Source organism: Cornus florida, unplaced genomic scaffold (genome assembly GCF_030987335.1).
Source record: "Cornus florida cultivar Cherokee Brave unplaced genomic scaffold, ASM3098733v1 CherokeeBrave_3.0.0_Hap2_Chr09, whole genome shotgun sequence".
In the NCBI taxonomy this organism is placed as follows: domain Eukaryota; kingdom Viridiplantae; phylum Streptophyta; class Magnoliopsida; order Cornales; family Cornaceae; genus Cornus; species Cornus florida.
Window position 1 is genome coordinate 93,743,767 of NW_026775579.1, and position 21,799 is coordinate 93,765,565.

The following is a 21,799-nucleotide window of genomic DNA, read 5'->3' on the forward strand; positions in this document are numbered from 1 at the left end:
ACAAGAACTTCACTGTTACTTGAAAAAGAATTTTCTTTCCTATAAATAAATAAATAAATATATATATTTATTTATTTACCTTCCTTTTCTTTTTGGTCTGAAATCCTCCAAACTAGATCCTAACTATGAGTTTATTGTGGATCGTTGTAGATACGTAATTAGGTCAAGTTGTCTCTACCAGGTTATTGGTGTAATTCCAAAGTGGTTTCGTTATTTTCGCGATATCCGATACCTCATCATGTTCGTGCAGAAAACTAACTTGAATACTGAATCTCAATCCGAGGACTCAACCTCTGAAAATGTTGAAGAACTCGATCCTGACTATGCTGATGAATCTGGTGTTGATTACTCCTCAAGACCAAGGACTGCTTTTTCCAAGCAACCTCCTCGTGAAGGAGAATCCTTAATGAAGGATGAGAATTTACAGAGTTGTAGAGTTAAATATTCCATTCCTTCATCTATTCGTCTTCACAAACCCAAACCAGAAGATAGATGTTCTTCTATTCGTTTGGGTGAGGTATGTTTTTTCGAGTCGACTTTTGCTGCGGGCTTGCGTTTTCCGATTCATCCATTTGTAGAAGAAATTCTTTCTCATCTGAAGATAGCTCCTTCTCAAATTGCTCCTAATTCATGGAGAATTATTATAGGCTGTTTGATTGTTTGGGGAAAGTGTGGCAATGGCCGTCTAACAGTAAATCAATTCCTGCATTTTTATTATCCCAAGAAGAAAAAAGACAATTTTTGGTACTTCCAGTGTAGATCAAAGAAGACATTCCTCCTTGTTGCAACCCCTGAAAATAATAAAGGTTGGAAGAGTCGTTTCTTCTTTATTTCCGGTGCATACAGGAAATTTCCAACTATTTGGAATAATTCAGATCCAACAGGTAAGATTTATATGTATATAGTTTCCAAATTATTATTATTATTATTATATTTTTTTTTTTTGCACCCGAGGGAATAGTACCCTCGGGTACTGTTCATGAATAGGATTATTATTATTATTATTATTATTTATTTATTTATTTATTTTTTTAAGTGCAACTTATTATTCTTTTTCCTAGAATTTAAGGACAAACCAACCCTCTCCATTCCAGAAGCCGAGCATGTTGGTAATGCCTCTTCTTACCCAGTAAAAACCTTTAGCGATCTCATAACTGATGAGGCTTTAGATTTGTATGTACGAGCTCATAGCTCAAAGGAAATCTCCACCCACTTAGAGAAAGGTAAGAAAAACAAACATACTTATTTGTGAACTTATTGATTTTTAGTTAATATCTCATTAAGTATTTCCCTTATTACTTTTTATGCAGGCAAGAAGCTCAGTAAAAGACTCCTAGCCCAAGTCCGGTCAAGTAATCTCCCTTCTACTCCTGCTTCCAAAAAATTACGAAGGGTAGGAGAAGGGAATCATGGTACATCCGCAAGCCCTGGAGTGTTATCAGGTCCTACTCTTGTACCTCTAGGTTTCAGCGGATTTGGTGGGGTTCCTACTAGTTTCGAAAGTTTTTGTTCAGTATCAACCAACCAAGCCTTTTCCCACGGGGAATCGATTCTCGATGACGCTAATGTCGCGAATGACAGGTTACATAAAATGGTAGTAAAAGACGACACTGCCAGATTGCAGAGTCTGTCAGCATCTGAGCTTTCAAAGAAATTTCTTCATCTAATCAGCCAGGTGAGATTTTACCCTTATTATGCGCATCTCTTTTTTTTTTCGTTTATTTATTTATTTATTTTTAACTGTTCGCCACTATTTATTTATTTATAGGGCACTACATACTCTGTTGTTATCGCCAAAGAATACGAGAAGCTTTCCTTAGAGATGGCTTCCCTCAAGGCTAAATATGAAGATGTTACTTCTACACTTAAAATAAAAGAAGATGACTTGACTAATGCAAAATTAAACTTTCAAGATGAGAAAGTGAAACTTACCAAAGAATACTCTGATAAGCTGGAATTCGAGAAGCTAGCTGCTGTGGAGAGTTTTAAAAATTCTGATGAATTCAAGGTGCTCATAGGCAAGGCTTGCTGTGATGGTTTTGACCGGTTCAAAGCTCTTGTCGGCAAAGATCGTCCAGACATAGACTTTTCTAGGTATGACGTTCTAAGTGAGAGCGAAGAGGAAGATTGAATTCCATAGTATTAGTCATATATATATATATATATATATATATATATATATATACACATATATTAGGTTTTTTGATTTCTCAGTATGTTGTTCCTTTAAAACTTTTCAGAATATCTCTGAATCCAGAGAATAGTTGCTCTACTTTTGTCTTTCATGGTATTGTTTCATACTTGTTGTTTCCTTATACAGAACTCATTTTACTTTCCCAGGCTTCACTCAGCCCGTCCTTCTTTCGAAGGAACATATTTTTATGAGTTTCACCCAGCTCGTCCCTTTAGTAAGGAAAAGTCACTTATTTCTTTTAATAAAGAAGGGGACTTAATGTGTCACTAGTCCTTATGTGACTTATAAAATTCAGTAGAAACACGTGCAATAAATACGAATAACCATTTTATTAAAGACCTATCGAAAATAATAATCGATAGTTGAATATTAGCATCCGTTACACACTGGTCTGCTTTATTGTAGCTAAAAACATTCTATCACTTTTAAAAGTGAGATAATAAAATAAAACACAGCCTGGCATGAGTACCTACTGGTAATATTTCCTCAAATGTTCTGCATTCCACGGGTGGGGAAGCTGGCTCCCACCAGGTGACTCTAACCAGTATGCCCCCGGTCTGTTGCTTTTGGTTACTCGATAAGGGCCCTCCCAATTGGGAGCTAACTTTCCTTCCCCCTTTTCCTTAGTAGCCGGGGTAACCTCGCGAAGCACCAGGTCTCCTGGCTCGAACCTCCTTGGCTTGACTCGGGCATTGTAGTACTTGGATATCATCCGTTGGTAAGCCGCAACCTTGACCTGGGCCTGCTCCCTTTTCTCTTCTACCAGGTCTAGGTTTAATCGTAGTTCCACTCCGTTCTGTTGAGGTTCAAAATACTTGGTTCTGAAAGTAGCAACCTTTGTTTCTACCGGGATCACAGCTTCACTTCCAAAAGCTAACCCAAAAGGGGTCTCCCCAGTAGGGGTTCTTACGGTAGTGCGATAGGCCCATAAAACTCCGGGTAGTTGTTCAGGCCACAAGCCCTTAGCCTTTTCTGGGCGCGTCTTGATCATCTTCAATATTGTCCTATTCGTGACTTCAACTTGCCCATTGGCTTGGGGATGGGCAGGAGAGGAGAAATGAACTTTGATCCCAAGTTCATTACAAAAATCGAGGAACTGCTCACTTTCAAACTGCTTCCCATTATCGGTCACAATTACCCTTGGTGCTCCGAACCTGCAGATTATTGTCTTCCAGAAAAACTTTTTTACTTCATTCGCTCCAATATGAGCTAATGGCTCAGCTTCTACCCATTTGGTGAAATAATCGATAGCCACAATTACGTATTTAGTTTGTCCCTTCCCTTGGGGTAAGGGGCCGATGAGGTCTGTCCCCCATTGGGCAAAAGGCCACGGCCCTGTAAGAGGGGTTAACTTTTCTGCTGGTTGTTTTGGGACATTGGCGAATCTTTAACACTTGTCACATTTCTTCACAAACTCAAGTGCATCTGTCCTCATAGTAGGCCAAAAGTATCCTTGTCGAATAGCTTTATACGCTAGTGATCTGCCCCCAACATGATTTCCACAAAGGCCTTCATGTATGTCCTTTAGAATGTAATTTGCCTCATCAATGGAGACACAACGCAAGTAGGGTAGAGAAAATCCCTTCTTGTAGAGAACCCCATCAACGAGGGAATATTTTGCCGCATGCATCCTAATCTTTCGTGCTTCCATGCGGTCCTGGGGTAGTTCTTCGTTCTCAATGTACCTGATAATGGGTTCTGCCCACTCCATGCCATGGGCCACCTGGTGTATTTTCTGTGGCCAATCCCAGACCGTGCTAGGCTCATCCAAATATCCCACGGGTATGGCTTTATCTTCCTCTGTGGTTGCCAGTCGAGCCAGGGCGTCTGCCTGCGCATTCTCTTCTCGGGGAATCCGGTGAATAAAAAACTTCTTAAAAAAACCCTTAATATCCTCTATCTTATGTAAATAGGTCTTCATCTTCTCATCCTTGGCTTCATATTCCCCCTGGACTTGTCCAGTTATTAGTTGAGAGTCAGTATATGCTACTAGTCGTTCAACTTCCAAAGCTTTCGCCATCCTGAGGCCTGCTAAGAGGGCTTTATACTCTGCCTCATTGTTGGTTGCTTTAAAACCAAACCTGAGTGCATATTTGATGCATTCCCCATTTGGGGATATAATTACTAGCCCTGCCCCACTTGCACGGGCGTTGACAGACCCATCCACATATAACGTCCAAGTAGATTCGGCTTCTTCCTGCTTATCTGCAGCATGCTCGGGCCCATCTTCTGGTGTGAATTCCGCTATAACATCTGCCAGTACCTGGGCTTTTAAGGCCGTTCGGGGTTTGTATTGGATATCGAACTCTCCAAGTTCTACCGACCACTTCATGAGTCGCCCTGAAGTATCAGGTTTGCGGAGAACCTGCCTAAGTGGTTGGTCCGTCAATACTATTATTGTATGAGCTTGGAAGTAAGGCCTGAGTTTCCTCGCGGAGATAACTAGAGCAAATGCCAACTTTTCTATCCTTGGGTACCTTTCTTCCGCCCCCCTGAATGCACGACTAATATAATATACCGGTTTCTGGTTTCCATCCTCTTCGCGGACCAAGGCTGAGCTTACTGCCGACGGAGAAACTGCCAAGTACAAATACAACTGTTCTCCTTGTATCGCCCGCGACAATAATGGTGGTGAAGTGAGATACTCCTTTAGCTCTGTAAAAGCTTGCTCGCACTCAGGGGTCCATGAAAAAGCTTTCCTGAGCACACGGAAAAAAGGCAAAAACCTATCGGTCGCCCTGGAAATCAACCTGTTCAGAGCTGCGATCCTTCCTGTCAATCTTTGAAGTTCCTTGGTCGATGTTGGAGACTGCATGTTGAGAATCGCCTGGACCTTCTCAGGGTTAGCTTCTATCAATCTTCTACTTACCATGTAACCGAGGAATTTCCCAGAGGAGACTCCGAAGGCACATTTACTTGGGTTGAGCTTCATCTGGTGTTTCCTGAGGACTTGGAACGTTTCCTGTAGATCAACCAGATGGTCTTGAGCTTTCAAGTTTTTTACCAACATGTCATCCACATACACTTCCATATTCCTTCCGATTTGGTCCTTAAACATCAGGTTTACTAGCCGCTGATATGTTGCACTAGCATTTTTTAGCCCAAAAGGCATCACCTTATAGCAATATAAACCTCTGTCCGTGATGAAGGAGGTTTTATCTCTGTCTGGCGTGTGCATTGAGATTTGGTTATACCTTGAGTATGCATCCATAAAACTGAGCAGCTCATGGCCAGCTGTCCCTTCTACCAACATATCAATTCTTGGCAAAGGGAAACTGTCTTTGGGGCACGCCTTATTTAAATCCGTAAAGTCTACACACAACCTCCATTTTCCATTGGCCTTTTTTACCAAAACAACATTGGCCAACCAGTCGGGATAATGAACCTCCTAGATGAAATCAGCTTTCATAAGCTTATTCACCTCTTCTGATATAGCCATGTTCCTTTCCGCGACAAATGTTCTTCGATTTTGCCTGATAGGTTTGACTGTAGGATCTGTGTTTAATCGATGCTCAATCGTAGTTGGATTAATACCGGGCATGTCTTCATGTGACCAAGCGAATACATCTTGATTATATCTGAGGAACTGTATAAGAATTCTGAGGGGAGCAGAGACCCTATCTTCACCTTTTTTGTTATGTCAGTGTCATTCAAGCATATCTCCACCAAGTCCTCGATTGGCTTAGCCCGGTCTTGCTCATTCTCTTCAACTTTATCGACAATCAAAGCCTCCTGCTGTCTCTTTTCTTTGAGAGAGGCAACGTAGCATTCTCTGGCAATGGACTGATCTTCTCTTAGTTCGCCCACGCCATGCTCGGTAGGGAAGCGCATTAATAGGTGATAAGTCGAAGTGATAGCCTTCATCGAATTTAAGGTCGCTCTTCCTAGGATGACATTGTAAGCAGATGGACAATCCACCACCAGGAAGTCGACCATGACAGTGACTTGTTTTGGGCTGGTTCCTGCAGTAACAGGAAGGATGACTGCTCCTAGAAGATAGACTTTGTCTCCCGTGAATCCCACCAATGGTGATCTGGTAGGTCTGAGTTTCTCCTTACCAATCTTCATCTTGCTGAATGCATCAAGAAAAATGATATCAGCTGAACTTCCATTATCTACCAAGATTCGCCGAGTATTATAGTTAGCGATCATCATGGTGACGACAAGAGGGTCGTCATGAGTTTGCTGCACATCTTTCATGTCTTCATCTGAGAATGTAATAACTGGATCACCTAAACGAGGCATCTTTCGATATTGAATCTGTACTCCCACTTCGCACACCTCAGATGAGCTTCGCATTCTCCTTGCATAGGCCTTACGGGCTGAGCTCGATTCTCCACCTCCTGCACACCCCCCGGCTATGACCCTGATCTCTCCTATTGGTTGTTGATCAGGAGGGTGGTTATCTCGGTCTGCTCTTAGTGGGTTAATGTCGGTTCTGTCATTCCCCACAATAAATTTTCGCATGTGCCCCCTTCGGATCAGAGTCTCAATTTGATCTTTAAAGTCGAAGCAATCCTCTGTAGCATGCCCATGGTCTTTATGGAACCTGCAATACTTATCACGAGGTCTCCTTACCGGATCTGACTTCAACTTCGGTGGCCACTTCAGATATGGTTCATCCTGGATCTATAGGAAAACTTGATCTATCGGCATATTTAAAGGAGTGTAATTTGTATACCTCTCCGTGTTCTTATAGCGAGATGCCCTTTCATTCTGGTTGACCATGGGTTTCTTATACTTGGTTTCCTTTTTATCTCTGATCGTCAGGGCCGGCCTTTTCTTGTCTGACTTCTTATCCTCCCCTTCTTTTCCCTTTCTCGCAATCATTGCATCTTCAGCATTCATATGTCTTTTAGCTCGAACCAATAACTCGGCCATGTTGGTAGGAGGTTCCTCTGATAAAGAGAAGAGAAATCTTAAGGTTTGAAGTCCTCCCATGAAGGCGGCTAGGGCCACCTTGTCATCCGCTTCCTCCACCTGTAACATCTCCGTGTTAAAACGACTAATGTAATCTCGCAGTGACTCTCCCTTCTGTTGCTTCACAGTAAAGAGGTGGGTAGCCGGCCTTCTATGCCTCTAGCCAGCAATGAAATGGCCCACAAAGCCCTTACTCAATTCTTCAAAGGTTTCGATGGTTCCTGGCTTTAGTTTGTTGAACCATACCCGTACTGATCCTTTAAGAGTCGTTGGGAAAGCCTTGCACATGATCTCATCCGGCATCGCGTGTAGGTGCATAAGCGCCTGAAAAGTCTCCAAGTGGTCGAGGGGATCTTTAGTTCCGTCGAAACTCTCAATTGTGGGCATTCTAAATTTGCTTGGCAAAGGGCATTTCATAACCGAGGGGCTGAATGGCAAATTGGTTTTCTGCACCAAACCATCTATGGCTGCAATGCCTTTTCCCTCCATGGCCTGCATCACACCCTCCATCTTTGCCTTGAGATCCTGCATCTCTAGGTCAACGTGGGAAATTTCTTCGGTCTTTTCAATGACAGTCGTGTCTTCATGGGGTCGGGAACTCTGTGGAAAAAAGGGTTGGATCACCTCTCTATGTCGGTTTCCCACCTGGCTTTGTTCAACTTCGGTCTCATGTCGGGGAGGATAAGTATCATGCTCTTCCAGATTCCCATTACCCCTGTTTAGATTCGAGAGGTCTTGGCGTGGCAAGCTCTGTTGAACCGGTGGAACAAGGTGTTACAGGAGTGCTGCATTTTGTTGGATCAACTGGTCCATACCCTGATTCAGAGTTTGGACCTGCAGTTCCAAAGCTGCAAATCGTGTCTGGTCATTTGGGACGTTTAGATTTTCACCCGACTCTTCCCTTTGACCAGATCCCTGCGACGGTGTTCCTTCGGTAACCATACCGGACCGCAAACGTCTATACCCAACGAGTAATAAATCGATTCAAGGGAATCGCTGTTCCCACAGACGGCGCCAACTGTTGAGGTTGAATTTCGCCGCGGTCTAGTACGACACCGTTTCCTGCAAAATAAGGATGGCAAAGTCAAACACTGGTGTGGTGCCGGCCGTTGACCCTCCGACGATCAAGTTAGCAAGGATTCTCAATAGAGAATTTTAATAGTAATTTGCTTAGTAGGAGTTTTTTTTGTGTGTACCTTATTCCCGAGTCGTCTTTGTATTTATAGCCACTTCCCTTATTCTTGATAAGGGGGTTTCATCGTCCTTAGCCCATGGAGCCTACCTCGTGGAAATCCTATCCTTGATAAGATTTGAACTTACCCCATGACAAATCTTATCCTAGATACGATTTGTCATCATTCTTATCTAATAGAATGACTATCCTTAATAACGAGATATTATCGTCTAAGAGTTAGAGAAATCTGGTGGCCGGTCAATATTTAATTCCTTTTTTTGTTAAGTCAAGATAGGCTAGGGTTATTTTTCCCTATCAGAAGGATACAATGATTTGGTCATTTCAATGTGTCGCATTCTGGCTCTCCCATGTGGCATTGCTCTTTTTATGTTTTCAATTTTCATATTCGAATCTGTCATTGTAAAAAAAAAAAAAATTGGGTCCAAATTTTATCACTGTACTATGAATAATCCCTCTTAAAATTATAATTTGTCCTTATAATAACTTAGTAATCAATCATGGACTGAAATAATATCAATAAATTTGAATAAATTACATTGACTACCTTTGAGGTTTTGTCAATATAAATTGACCTCCTTTCTTATTTGTTAAATTACACGACCTTCTCTGTCACATTTGTATTTACTTTTCTATCCTATTGTATTTTACTGTAATAAACATGTCTGTCAAAGGTAAAATTAAATTTTAAAAGTTACAAAATTGCTAACATAAACATTTTTTCTTCATATTTGGATTGGGTTATTTAAACTCGCTATTTATGTTCAAATGTTAGATCAAATTCTTATTTATATTTTAGTGGATTATAATGAGTACAAAATTTCTAGCTCACCATCCTTACCACATCAACAATGCCCAGTAGTGTGAGATTTTTTGAGCAGACAGCCAAAGTGGAAGAAGTCTTCGTATCTCCAAGGGTTGGCCTAGTGGTAAAATTACCTAGGCTTGGGTTTGGGGTTCAATTTCTACTAAGAATTTACAATAACTTGGGGTCACACCTCCGCTGTCATACTCAGTGACTTACCTGATTCGAGGTGGGGAGGCACTCTTTTTGGGTTCTAGAAAATTAGTCGGGGTGAAATCTCAGATACTCAAGTTGTCCAAAAAAAAATAATAATAATAAAAATAAAGATATATGATGAAAGTAGGAAATCAGCATTATGTGACCAAATGAATAAAGAAGGATACAATGATTTGGTCATTTCAATGTGTCGCATTCTGGCTCTCCCATGTGGCATTGCTCTTTTTATGTTTTCAATTTTCATATTCGAATCTGTCCATGTAAAAAAAAAAAAAAATTGGGTCCAAATTTTATCACTGTACTAAGAATAATCCCTCCTAAAATTATAATTTGTCCTTATAATAACTTAGTAATCAATCATGGACTGAAATAATATCAATAAATTTGAATAAATTACATTGACTACCTTTAAGGTTTTGTCAATATAAATTGACCTCCTTTCTTATTTGTTAAATTACACGACCTTCTCTGTCACATTTGTATTTACTTTTCTATCCTATTGTATTTTATTGTAATAAACTTGTCTGTCAAAGGTAAAAATAAATTTTAAAAGTTACAAAATTGCTAACATCGATATTTTTGTATTGATCATTAACGAATGAGAGGTCTTTAAAGGAAGGTAATTGTAATTTGACAAACAAGAGGGTGTCAGTGTTTATCGACAAAGTATCAGGAAAGTTCAATGTAATTTATCCAAATTTTTTTGTAATTTTACCGAATTTGAATTATTTAGTACATATTTAGCTTTGTTGCAACAATTATGCTACCTGTGGTAAAGAAAGAGAAATTGGAAAAGGATGGGATGAGAGAGGCAGCATCTCTTTGGATCCCTTCCCATTCAAAGTAAAGGAAGAGGAGAGGGAAAATTGAATAGATGTTAAATTAATTTGAAATGAGGAGAGGGAAAATTGAATAGAAGTTAAATTAATTTGAAATAGCTTTCTTGCTCCTACTTTAATGTGTTAGTTTATATATTTAAGAGTTAAAAGACTATAATAACAAAATAATAATAGTATCTATTGTTGGCAAGGTAACTAAGGTATACTCAGTAAAGCTCGACTGATGTAGCAGATAGTGAACTGATTATCACCAATATAATGTTTAAATTCAAGGTTATAGCCCTTCTTAACACCGACTGATTTTAGGAGAACTGATGAAAACTATTATCAGGTCTAACTTTTTCTTGTAAAGTTGTAAAATTTGTGTTGATTGTCAAAAGGGTTTTGGAGATGCAATATTTATAGCAATTTTTTAAAAAATATTTTTTCGATTATTACATAATATAAATTTTACTTAGTTACAATAAATTACTGTGTTACCGGACCTGGTATATTTATTATTATTATTATTTTATTTTTTTGTAAGAATTCCTTTTAGAGAAAAGGGATTAGTCAGTTACACCTTGTAACTTTTCAATAGCAAAAAAATAATCAAAATATATATTTTTATTTTGTATTTATTCAGAAGCGAAATAATCCCCATATAAATTATTGTGCTTCACTTGCACGCGAACTATCCACCAGACCATCAACAAGCGTTGGGTTGGGCCTACATTGGGCTTACATATGGGCTCTTTGACTAACTAGTTTTCACACCCTACACATTTCTATGTATATACTGCTAAGTTTTCAGCCTTCCGCAGTAGGAGAAGATTTCATTTCATACGCAGTCCAGCAGAACCTCTCTCGCCAGTTTAGCCCTAGGAGGCTTGAATCAGGTTCGTCACTTTATCTACTCGATTCTTCCATGGAAATACTATTCTTGTTTCTGATTTCTTTCGATCGATTCCTGTCTTATGGTTTACTTTCCATTTATTGATTCTTTTATGTATCATATTTTATATATTTTGTAACAATCGGTATTGGTATTCCGGTGTTTGTTTTTATCTTGTTTTCTTGAATTATATATATTAATATACACACACAAATTCATACAAATTTACAGACTCACGGGTAAGCCATGTTACTTAATTTGAAGCATCATCACCTAGCTTAAGTGTAGTCAAGTATATTGAGTTGTTATCTTGATTTGATTTGAGTTGATGGCCGTTGGATTGGATATCGGTCTGTTCCTTTGTTGTGTAAAATAGATAGATCTGGGAAGCCATGAATGTTGAATTTCTCATAATAGATAGCGTCCACTGGCTCTCTTTTGTTTTTCGGAAATTTGAGTATTTAAAAGGGGGGGACATGGGATGTTCTGCCATCTTAGCACAGTTCTGTTCTATACTGAACCCTTTAAAGACATTTTCTTATTAGGGTTTGGAAGGCAAGGGCAGTTTCAGTTGGTTCAAAAATACAATGTAATTTTGGGATATTGAAGAATAATGATACCACTTTCAACAAATTTTGATGCGATTCATTAGGTTATTTTAAATGGTTGAACAGATTTAAGTTGAGTATAATGACTATTCTATATGAGATTAATAGCTGTGCTATTGAATGTACTAATGGTCCAACGATTTGACTTTCATGAAATGATTGGAGTTAGAGCTGCATTCCATAATTTGGCATATGTTAGTGCTCTCTTTATCGCTTTCAATATGGTGATTTTCACTTTGTTAAAGAATAGGGTTATCTACACTTCCACCCTGTGAACTAAAAGGGTAGTAGTAGTTTGACCTCTTGAACTTTCAATTATTATAATTTGCTCCCTTTAACTTTTTAGGATTTCACTTTCTTTTCTCTATTGATAGCCCATCAATGAAAACAATGGGAATGTGCATTTGTCCAGCTTCTGACGTGTTTAAATTACTAAATGGACCAATTTGCCATTCCTCTTAATTTTTGTAGGAGTTTACCAATGCCATTGTACTTTTTCATCTCTCTCTACTAGTCCCTCCATTGAAGCTGCACTAGTGGTGGGCGTGTCATTATGAAGGCCTTTGTATTGGGCTTTTTGAAGATTATGCTCGTGATAGAGGCTCCTAAGATCATAATTAATTTGGTGAAAAAGATATATATTTTTTATTGCAAATGAATAATTTAATAGTTAGAGAGTATTTACATATCCTTTAATTAAGTTACTTCTCCTAAACGTTTAAGGGGCAAATTGGTGCATTGCTTAGAGGAGTCAAAGTGAATAGAGCCACAAATCAGGGATGCAAATTTAATTCACCCGGAAATGGTGATTCTCGCCTAGTGATGGATTTATTTGATTTTTAACTAATACGAATATGAAGTGTTAAGAACTTAAGAAAAGCATATTTTCTTAGTCAAAACCTTAAGATTCAATTGTACAATCCCATAGCAAGTAATGAATCTCTGATCTCATCATTAACCTGGTTTGTAATTTGTTAGTTCGAATTAGTAACATGAATACACTTTAGTGGAACATTCCCTCAATTTTTACTTAATAATGGGGATGTTCTTAAATTTTTTTTATATAGTAATTGTTTATTATAATGGATTCAAGTTATGACTGCTTACCGTCTATGCTTTCAAATTGTCGACTGATTTAGTTATCAAGGAATGTTCTTCGATAAAGATACACCTCTATCATAATTTAGACACATCATTGGCCTTTTTTCAAGAACATTGAAAGGTAAAGTCACTTTCAGTCTTAATTAAGTTTGACTAGAAGTTTATGCATTGTAATAAGTGTTCAGTACTTGGGTTTGGATTAAATTATTAGCTTCTACCAGTGATTTGAACTTTTTGGTATATGGACGTGTGATTTTAATGCAATATATGATTTTATTTACTTCACTAGTTTCTGTCAGCATGAACAAAGCAAGCTAGCTAAGGTCTTTAACATGTATCTTTCTCTCCCTCCCTCCCTCTAAATATTCATTTTTCCCCATTGTACTGAATATTGTAAATGGCACTGTTTTCTTATGTAGGAGTGCAAATCAACTCAACTAGTGTGAAGATGTCTCAAAAAGGATTGATGGAGCAGGATTTAAGCCAGCTGGATGTGACCCAGTTACATCCGCTCTCACCTGAAGTTATTTCTCGTCAGGCTACAATAAATATTGGTAATTTTATCATACGTTATGTATGTTATGGCTTCATGATTTTATAATCTTAATGTCCTCATTAACATCAAATTGGTGAAGGTTAAGATCTATTATTTTATATTTGATACTGATGCGTTAGCTCAAACTATATTTTATCAGGCACAATTGGTCACGTGGCACATGGTAAGTCAACAGTGGTAAAAGCGATATCTGGCGTTCAGGTGACTACTTTTTGCTCTTACTTTTTTATATTGCTTATTGCAGTGCATTTCTTCTATGAGCACACACATTAATGTACTTGTACTTATGACCAGCTTGTCACTTAAATTTATGGATTTATTAAAGCCACCACTAACTTTGGTGATGATTCTCACTTTCCTTTATTTATTCATTTATTGCAATTATGTGATAGAAGATGTTATAAAGACATGCTGCTGTACTTTTGAAGGGGAAGAGGACAAGAAGTACACTCTTACCATGAATAAAGTTTTAGGGAATAAGGAGAATAGTGGACAAAGGACAACTGAAGTGAGATTCAAATGATGATGATGTTAATTTATTAAGAGTCGAATAACTAGTTACTATTGATGAAGTGCTAATATCATATAGCTTGATAACTCACATTCATTTGAAAAGGACACGAATTACCATTTTTCCTCAATCCAAATCACTTCAGTTGAATAACTACCTGACATGTCTTCCTTATTAGTACTTCAATTTCTATTTACAAAAGGGCTATCCTGTCAAAAAATCAGGAGATTTATATTTGGGCAGCTTTTATTTATTTCATGCGATCTCGCGACTTTCAATCCGGTTAAAGCAAGTACCTTCTGTTTCTTATTCAACGTAGTACGTCCATATCTACTTTAGTTGAACACTGTCTGTTGGTATTGGATGTTCAATAAAATTAATGCTCTGAGTGCTTACTTCTTGCATAAGGAGGCAGCAAAGTAGTGTTGACCTTCAGTTGTTTTGTTAAGTGTTTACATGCATAAATAGTAGTTTCTCTGATGTTTTAATATTATTTGCAGACTGTTCGTTTTAAAAATGAACTTGAGCGCAACATTACTATTAAGCTTGGATATGCAAATGCAAAGATATACAAATGTGAAGATGAACGGTGCCCTCGACCCATGTGCTACAAGTATGTCTTTCTTCAAAAACATGTTAATTATTTAACAGCATCCTTGGGTTTTAGTGTAAATTACAAAATGTTTCTGCAGAGCTTATGGAAGCGGAAAGGAAGATAGTCCGTTATGTGATGTGCCTGGATTTGAAAAGTGCAGGATGAAACTACTGAGACATGTGTCTTTTGTAGATTGCCCAGTAAGATTTTTATTACCTAAAAAATTCCCTTTGTATGCAGACTATATAATTTTTTTTGATGGATTCAACCATTTATACTCCCTAAAAAAAACCATTTTATTATTTTGCGTTGCCAATGTATTGATAAACTCCAAATATAACATTATATTCTATTATACTCCCTTAATTCTATTATGGATGGATCATACGTCATAAGAAATCATGCTGTTAAGCTGTAAATTATATGATAGTTATTTGAGATAGACACCCTTTGGCATTTTTGGATCCTACACCTCCCTTTTAACCTACAAGTACTGTCTATATCCCCAAGAGTGAGTGGCTACAACTGTGTATGTTTGTGCTGCCTGTAAAAGAGGGCATAGGTTGTTCAAACCTTTCAAATGCTACTATTCAATCTTTATGGGTTTTTTTTTTTTTGTGGTCTTGGAGAAATAATATTGTCATCCAATATGTTTTTTATTTCTATAAAGCTTGGATGGCATTATATATATATATATATATAAGAAAAATAAAGCTCAGATGCCTTCTAAAAGGTTTCTGGAGAAATTAGGCACTTATTATTCGCCTACAATGCTAAATTCTGCTGTAAGCCTGTAACACCACTAATTTAATGCTCAACATCTTTGAATTTCTCATTTAGCCTGATGTTCCTTTTTGTCCTTTCCTCCTATAGGGGCATGACATTCTCATGGCTACCATGCTCAATGGTGCTGCAATAATGGATGGAGCTTTACTTCTAATAGCTGCTAATGAGACCTGCCCCCAACCGCAGACTGCTGAGCATCTTGTTGCTGTTGAAATTATAGGACTTAAACATATAATTATCCTTCAAAATAAAGTTGATCTGGTGCAGCAAAATTTAGCCATCAATCAGAATGATGCAATCCAAAAATTTATCCAGGTCAGTTGCTTTTGAATGTCAGGACAAAAAAATATTTCTTCATTATCAATTTTATAGCCTAAAACTGAAACTTTTGACTTTCGCCTTGCAGAAAACTGTTGCTGAAGGTGCACCAGTGGTACCAATTTCTGCTCAGTTAAAATATAATATTGATGTTGTGTGTGAGTATATTGTGAAAAAGATACCTGTTCCAGAGAGGAATTTTGTCTCGCCACCTAATATGATCGTAATCCGATCCTTTGATGTCAATAAGCCTGGTTCGGAGGTCGAGGAAATAAAAGGCGGTGTTGCTGGGGGAAGCATCCTCAGGGTATGTTTGCTCTTTTATTACTCTAAAGACATGTAAAACACTGCACAGAGGGGCGGAGCTATGTGGGGACATCACTCCCCACCCCCCCAAAATTTATAAAAAATCTCAATTTGAGACTTTTACTTCTTATCTTTAGAAGTCCACATTTAAAGGGATGTTAAATAATTCCAAATATAGTTCCTATCTCTATTATTTTCTTATTTTATAAAATACTCTAATTAATATATAAATATTCTTATTTAGATCTACTTTCCAAAAAATTTAATGTCAAGAAAAGATCATATTGTAAAATTTATTTTCACATTACTAATTTGGCCCCTGCAAATAAGAATTACTGGGCCCATCCCTGACTGCACATGAAGGCCATAAGTACAATTTGTGCTGTTTGTTTACATATGGGTTCTGCTGTGCGTGTATTCCACTTGAGACAAGTGCAAAAAAATTCATATGGCATTACTAAGAAAGTTTTTCTTTTTATTCTCTCCTCTGGGAAACAGAATAGTTTCTCTTTAGAATAAAAAATAATAATAATTGCGATGAAAAACCTTTTGTTTTGAAGTCATCAGACAAAACTGGGTGTAGATAATTATTAATGATAACCGCCAGATTTCATTGCAAAATTGGAATTATTTGCAGCGAAATATATTTCTTCTCAAATCGGTAATTTATTTCAACAAAACATCTTGTCACAGAAACCTTAAAACCTCCATTGCTATTGAAGACCGATTGTACCTAATGAGAATAATATGTTTATGCTTACTGTGACAATATGTCTGCAAAAAGTAAATCACAATATTTTAATTCGTTAATTTTTTTCTTTGATAAAAACTCGGTCATCTCATGAAAACACATGACAATTATTTGCAACGAAATATTATGTAGCAAAGAATCTCGGTGTCTCACCTTCTACAAAGAAATTGATTTGTTGCATTTTTTTTTCCTTCTGAAATTCTTTTGCCACTTCTACAAATTTTTTTTTGGATTTTACTTCTACAAATTTTCCCTCCTTATTTGAATAACCTGTTGATACAAGTAGATATGTTTTATTATCCATAACGTGATATGTAAATATTTTTATTCACTAATTTCAAATAAAATAGTTGTTTTACTACTTACAAAGATGTTCATAATGTATGCCATTTCATAAAACAAATAGTAAGACAAGATAAAACATCTGTATCTGTGGTTTTTCAAATATCTATCGTTACCATTATATGTCAGTCATTTTGTCTCATTTTGATTCAAGGTATTTAGCTCGCCGCAGAATGACTATTTATAGTGAGGAATGTTGTAGGAAACCTCTTCTATTGTAATAAATATGCCATTTTCTGCTTTTATTATGTTATCTTATTGTGCTGTTCATCTCTGGCATACCAGGTGTACAAGTATAACCAAATTGTGTTTGCCACAAACATTTTGTAACGATTAAGAAGGAATGTTGTGTTGCTTCTCAAGGCTAAAATGATATCTTAGGTCTACATTATATCCTATAAATGAGATTGGATAACTAGAAAAATATAAGTCTGCGAACTTAATTACTAACTTCATGTTATTGAAGACAGCTGACCTCTATTCCACTAATTTGGAACATCACATCTTCACCACCCTTGTGTATGTCTTTACATTGAGCCAGCAGTTAAATAAGGCCTCATCAATCTGTTCCTTGATGAAAGAATCTGCAATTTTTGTGCAAGATAGTTTTTGGAACTTAAGATCTTAATATTCTATGCATGATGAATGACTTGGGCAAATTTGTTTTATGCAGGGTGTTTTAAAGGTAAATCAGTTCATTGAAATTCGGCCTGGGATTGTAGTAAGAGATGAAAGTGGCAATGTCAAATGCACCCCGATCTATACTAGAATAGTTTCTTTATATGCTGAGCAAAATGAGCTGCAGTTTGCAGTCCCAGGGGGTTTAATTGGGGTTGGCACTACTATGGACCCCACTTTGACTCGTGCTGATAGATTGGTCGGTCAGGTTCTTGGGGAGGTTGGGTCACTGCCTGAAGTTTATATCGAACTGGAGGTAATAGATTAAAATGCTTTTCTGCCACAGACTATTTGAACTGATTAAACATAGTTTTGACAATTCTTTTCTCATGGGAGTACTTTGCATCACACAATTTCTATAGATCATACTCGGAAGTTCTTGTAAAACCATTTGTTTTGCCAATTCTTTGCTCACGGGAGTACTTTGCATCACACAATTTCTATAGATCACACTCCAGAGGTTCTTGTAAAATCTTTTATTTTTTCACTTTCCCTTCCCCTTCTGGTTTGGGATGTGCATGTGTCGAGCAATTTCTTTCAATCGTTGTTGCAAGTGCCTGTAAAACTTATTTTATTTCCTTTCTGCCCTTTTTTGGGTGGGTGCGTATCTATATATATATATATATTTTTTGGGGGGGAGGGGGCATGCATGTGCGTGCCTTTGCCTTTGTTGTGTCTGTCTATCTGTGTGTGCCTGTGTCTGTCTGTCTATCTGTGTGCATTGTGTCTGGGTGTTCTGTTCTAGTTTGTTTTTGACCCTATTTGAATAATTCAACATTGTTTGCTGGAAACTTTCCAAACAAGCTCCTTTGCTGCATCCATAATATCCTGCTAGGAGTTTATGATACAACAGCAGCAGCCAAGACTTCTCCCAATTACTTGGGGTCAGCTACATGAATCCCATATTTATATTCTGCTCTATTTAAGGCCATAGCCTCCTCAGTCAAGAGTTTTATGAGGTCACTTCATTTATTAAATTTTCAATTGCATGTTTGTTCTTCTATGTGCCCTTAGTGACATTATTCTACCAAGCTGTGGAGAATAAATGGAGATAGCTTTGATTTGTATGTCCTGTCCATTTGGTTTGTGGTGCTGAACTTTCCGCTCTCTGGTCAGGTTAATTTCTTCCTTCTATGGCGACTTGTGGGTGTGAGGACCAAGGGCTCGGAGAAGCAGGGAAGGGTCTCAAAGCTGGCGAAGGGGGAGATTTTGATGTTGAATATAGGGTCCATGTCAACAGGGGCTCGAGTTCTTGCCGTGAAGAATGATATGGCCAAGTTGCAACTCACTTCTCCAGTGTGCACCACCAAGGGGGAGAAGATTGCACTGAGCAGACGAATTGAGAAGCATTGGCGTCTTATTGGATGGGGCCAGATTCAGGCTGGAACCACCCTTGATGTCCCTCCGTGCCCCCTTTGACTGAAGAGTAACAAGGAGAGAACACAAGAAGCAAGAAAAACTAGTAAAAGGGAAGAATAGAGATTTAGGGAAGATGTGGGAGGGCAGACAATTGCTGGGAACAATATTTGTCAGGTGGAGAAGGAAACATGGTTGAGTTGTTTTAACTGTTTTAATTTTTTTTTTACCCTTTAATGTTATCTTCTGATGATTCAACACTTCATGGCTTGGACTTAGATTTAATTATTCCTGATGAGCTTGCGGCAGTTTATGTTATATGAAATTTTTTCACCCGCATGAATCGAAAAGAAGTTCAGTTCTTAGTTTGGAAAAGGAATATAAGTCATGATTATAGTTGGATAATCATTTTCATTACGAGAAATAAAAATTTTCAAAATAATATAAATTCACCAAGTTGTTATTGATAGAAGGATGAGTTATCCGTTGTATCACTCTCTCGCCAGATTGTCTTTACGGGCTTCACGTCTCTGCTAGATTGTCTTTGTTGTATCACACCCTCGCCAGATTGTCTTTACGGGTTACACACCTCTGTCAGATTGTCTTATTGTCTTTACGGGCTACACGTCTCTTTACTCATACAATATGATTGTCTTTGTCTTTGTAGACTACACTTCTTCATTTCACATCCACTTGCCTTCTCCATAGGATCTCACGTATCTTAGTGATTACATCCACATGTCGTTAGCCATTCCTACGGATGCATTATCAGTCTCACATTCACTTCATTTACATTTTTGTTCTCTTGCAAGTTGCCTGATCATGGACTACACCGATGCCAGTGGCTACCACCCTTTTGAATTGACTGTTTCATCAAATTCAGCTAATGGAGATTCACCCAAGGCTAGTTTGTTGTAGTTGTAGAGCTAGAGACCTATATATACGTGTCCTTTTCTGAAAAAAAATAAGGGTTATTAATTAAGAATGTTAACAACTTAACACCCTCTAAATTTCTAGATATCTAAAATAAGTCCTATAATATTCGATATCATATAATTTATCAAAACAAAATCCCTATAATCATACATACATACATACATACATATATATATATATAACAAACACTTGAACTTTCTCTTGAGTGTTTTTTTTATATGTCATTGTATATGCAAATGTTTAGAGCAATTACCTCAATTTGAAGAAATGTAGCACCATGGACCATCTATTGAACTCAAGTTGCATGTGAAAAAGAAGAAAGGGAAGTTTTCAAATGGGCCTAAAAGAAGCATGCCAATGAAGCTTAGGGGGGTGCAATAGATTTTGGTTGTAGGGTGAAGCCCACAAAGCTGGCATGCTTAAAATTCATTTATATGAACATAATTCAAACTCCACTCAACTTCTGTGTGTGTGTGTGTGTGTGTGTGTGTGTGTGTATAAATGTGAAAGAGGGAGAGGCTTTTTAGTCAACAAAAACTGCAGTAACATGGAGTCTCCTTGCCTATAAATTGGAAAGCAGAGAACTCACTGCAAGTATCATCAGTTTGCAACTTAGCAATTAACACAGTGTTATTGTTGAAATCATATATCTCCTAGTTAGTTAATTAGCATCGCGACAGAGCTAGCCATGGCCTTAAAATCTGTCCTTTTTGTTTGCCTCTTGGTTGCTACAATAGCAGCCCCAATTGCCAATGCACAACTTGGACTTATCGGCAGTCTCCTTGGTTTGATCCGCGTCCAAGGGACCCTCTTTTGCACTTTGAATGGCGCTATGGGTGTCAATGGCACTGCAACCCCAGTTTTTCCTAGTAAGTAATCCCACAAATTTCCAAATGTATGTTGGCAACACATAATACGTACATATTACTTAGTGTCACGGGCCTTAAGTTTCGCACGCAGGACGGCCCGTGCGGCACCCCTCGCGGGGCTCAGCCTAACACGACCTTCCCATAATCCCATAAAAGATTCATGCGGGTTTCAGCCTGCTTTGGCCTTCATCAGGGAACGGCTTCAGTCTCCGACCAGTTTGTAGAGGCGATAGCATTTGCTATCGAGAGAGACCCTGCCCCTTCCCTGGAACCATTCCAGTCATTCGCTTCCGCCTGCCAACACACATGTATGTCGTCCATGCACCATAGCGTCGTACAGAGATGTTACCCCTGTAACACTTAGCTAGTACTTTGTTAGTTTCAAATTTTCACTTTTTAGGTTCTACTATACACTACATGAATATAAATGCATATATGTGTGTTGCAGATGCATTGGTGCAAATGCAGTGTGGAGCTGGAAATGTGGTTGCTAGTGCAACCACCAATGGGGCTGGACTATTTTCTATCCTCTTGGACCCCCTTCAGTTTGTTCTGTCTTCGCTACTCACCAACTGCAAATTAGTAGTCAACACGCCGCTGTCCACCTGCAACGTGAGCCTGCCATCGGTGGGGGGTCTCCAATCGGCTTTACAGCTCGTTGGGAACACCGTTCAAGGTCTCCTCAGTATCGCCAACGTTATCCCGGCCGGATTCCAATTCCTTCCTAGCCTTCCTTGATGCATTAAAGGCTTGATTTCATATATATATATATATATATATATATATATATATGTAGTTTGATATATTGTCCATGAATAAGGTCAATTGTATTATGGATCAGTACTGTCTTAACTATATATGTATCTTTGCAAGTTTATGTTTGAACTTTGAAGTTCTCTATCCATAAATATTGAAAAGTTGTAATAACAAGCTTGTGTAACGACTCTTGGTCACTAATAAAATGTAATATATAAATCTTTTTTTGCTTGAAAAAAACTCTAATTAATATTTATCAATTGTAATTCAGTATCAAAAGTGGTGCTATT

The 21,799-nt window shown here is 37.9% G+C and overlaps 3 protein-coding genes across 3 annotated transcripts; all 3 read left to right on the top strand.

The window, feature by feature from the left end:
- Positions 1 to 1,262: 1,262 nt before the first annotated feature.
- LOC132273499 (uncharacterized) lies at positions 1,263 to 2,140 on the top strand. The gene is made up of 2 exons (XM_059774454.1): positions 1,263 to 1,675; positions 1,769 to 2,140. Exons 1-2 carry the CDS (start codon positions 1,592 to 1,594, stop codon positions 2,129 to 2,131), a joined length of 447 nt encoding a protein of 148 aa, XP_059630437.1. The 5' UTR covers positions 1,263 to 1,591; the 3' UTR covers positions 2,132 to 2,140.
- An 8,800-nt stretch (positions 2,141 to 10,940) lies between these two features.
- On the top strand, positions 10,941 to 19,273 carry LOC132275299 (eukaryotic translation initiation factor 2 subunit gamma-like). Its single transcript, XM_059776761.1, has 9 exons — positions 10,941 to 11,044; positions 13,169 to 13,303; positions 13,445 to 13,506; positions 14,317 to 14,429; positions 14,509 to 14,611; positions 15,285 to 15,512; positions 15,604 to 15,822; positions 17,588 to 17,848; positions 18,709 to 19,273. Exons 2-9 carry the CDS (start codon positions 13,198 to 13,200, stop codon positions 19,009 to 19,011), a joined length of 1,395 nt encoding a protein of 464 aa, XP_059632744.1. The 5' UTR covers positions 10,941 to 11,044; positions 13,169 to 13,197; the 3' UTR covers positions 19,012 to 19,273.
- A 1,151-nt stretch (positions 19,274 to 20,424) lies between these two features.
- LOC132273502 (phylloplanin-like) lies at positions 20,425 to 21,715 on the top strand. The gene is made up of 2 exons (XM_059774458.1): positions 20,425 to 20,753; positions 21,202 to 21,715. The coding sequence occupies exons 1-2, from the start codon at positions 20,573 to 20,575 to the stop codon at positions 21,489 to 21,491; spliced, it is 471 nt and encodes a 156-aa protein (XP_059630441.1). The 5' UTR covers positions 20,425 to 20,572; the 3' UTR covers positions 21,492 to 21,715.
- Positions 21,716 to 21,799: the final 84 nt, after the last annotated feature.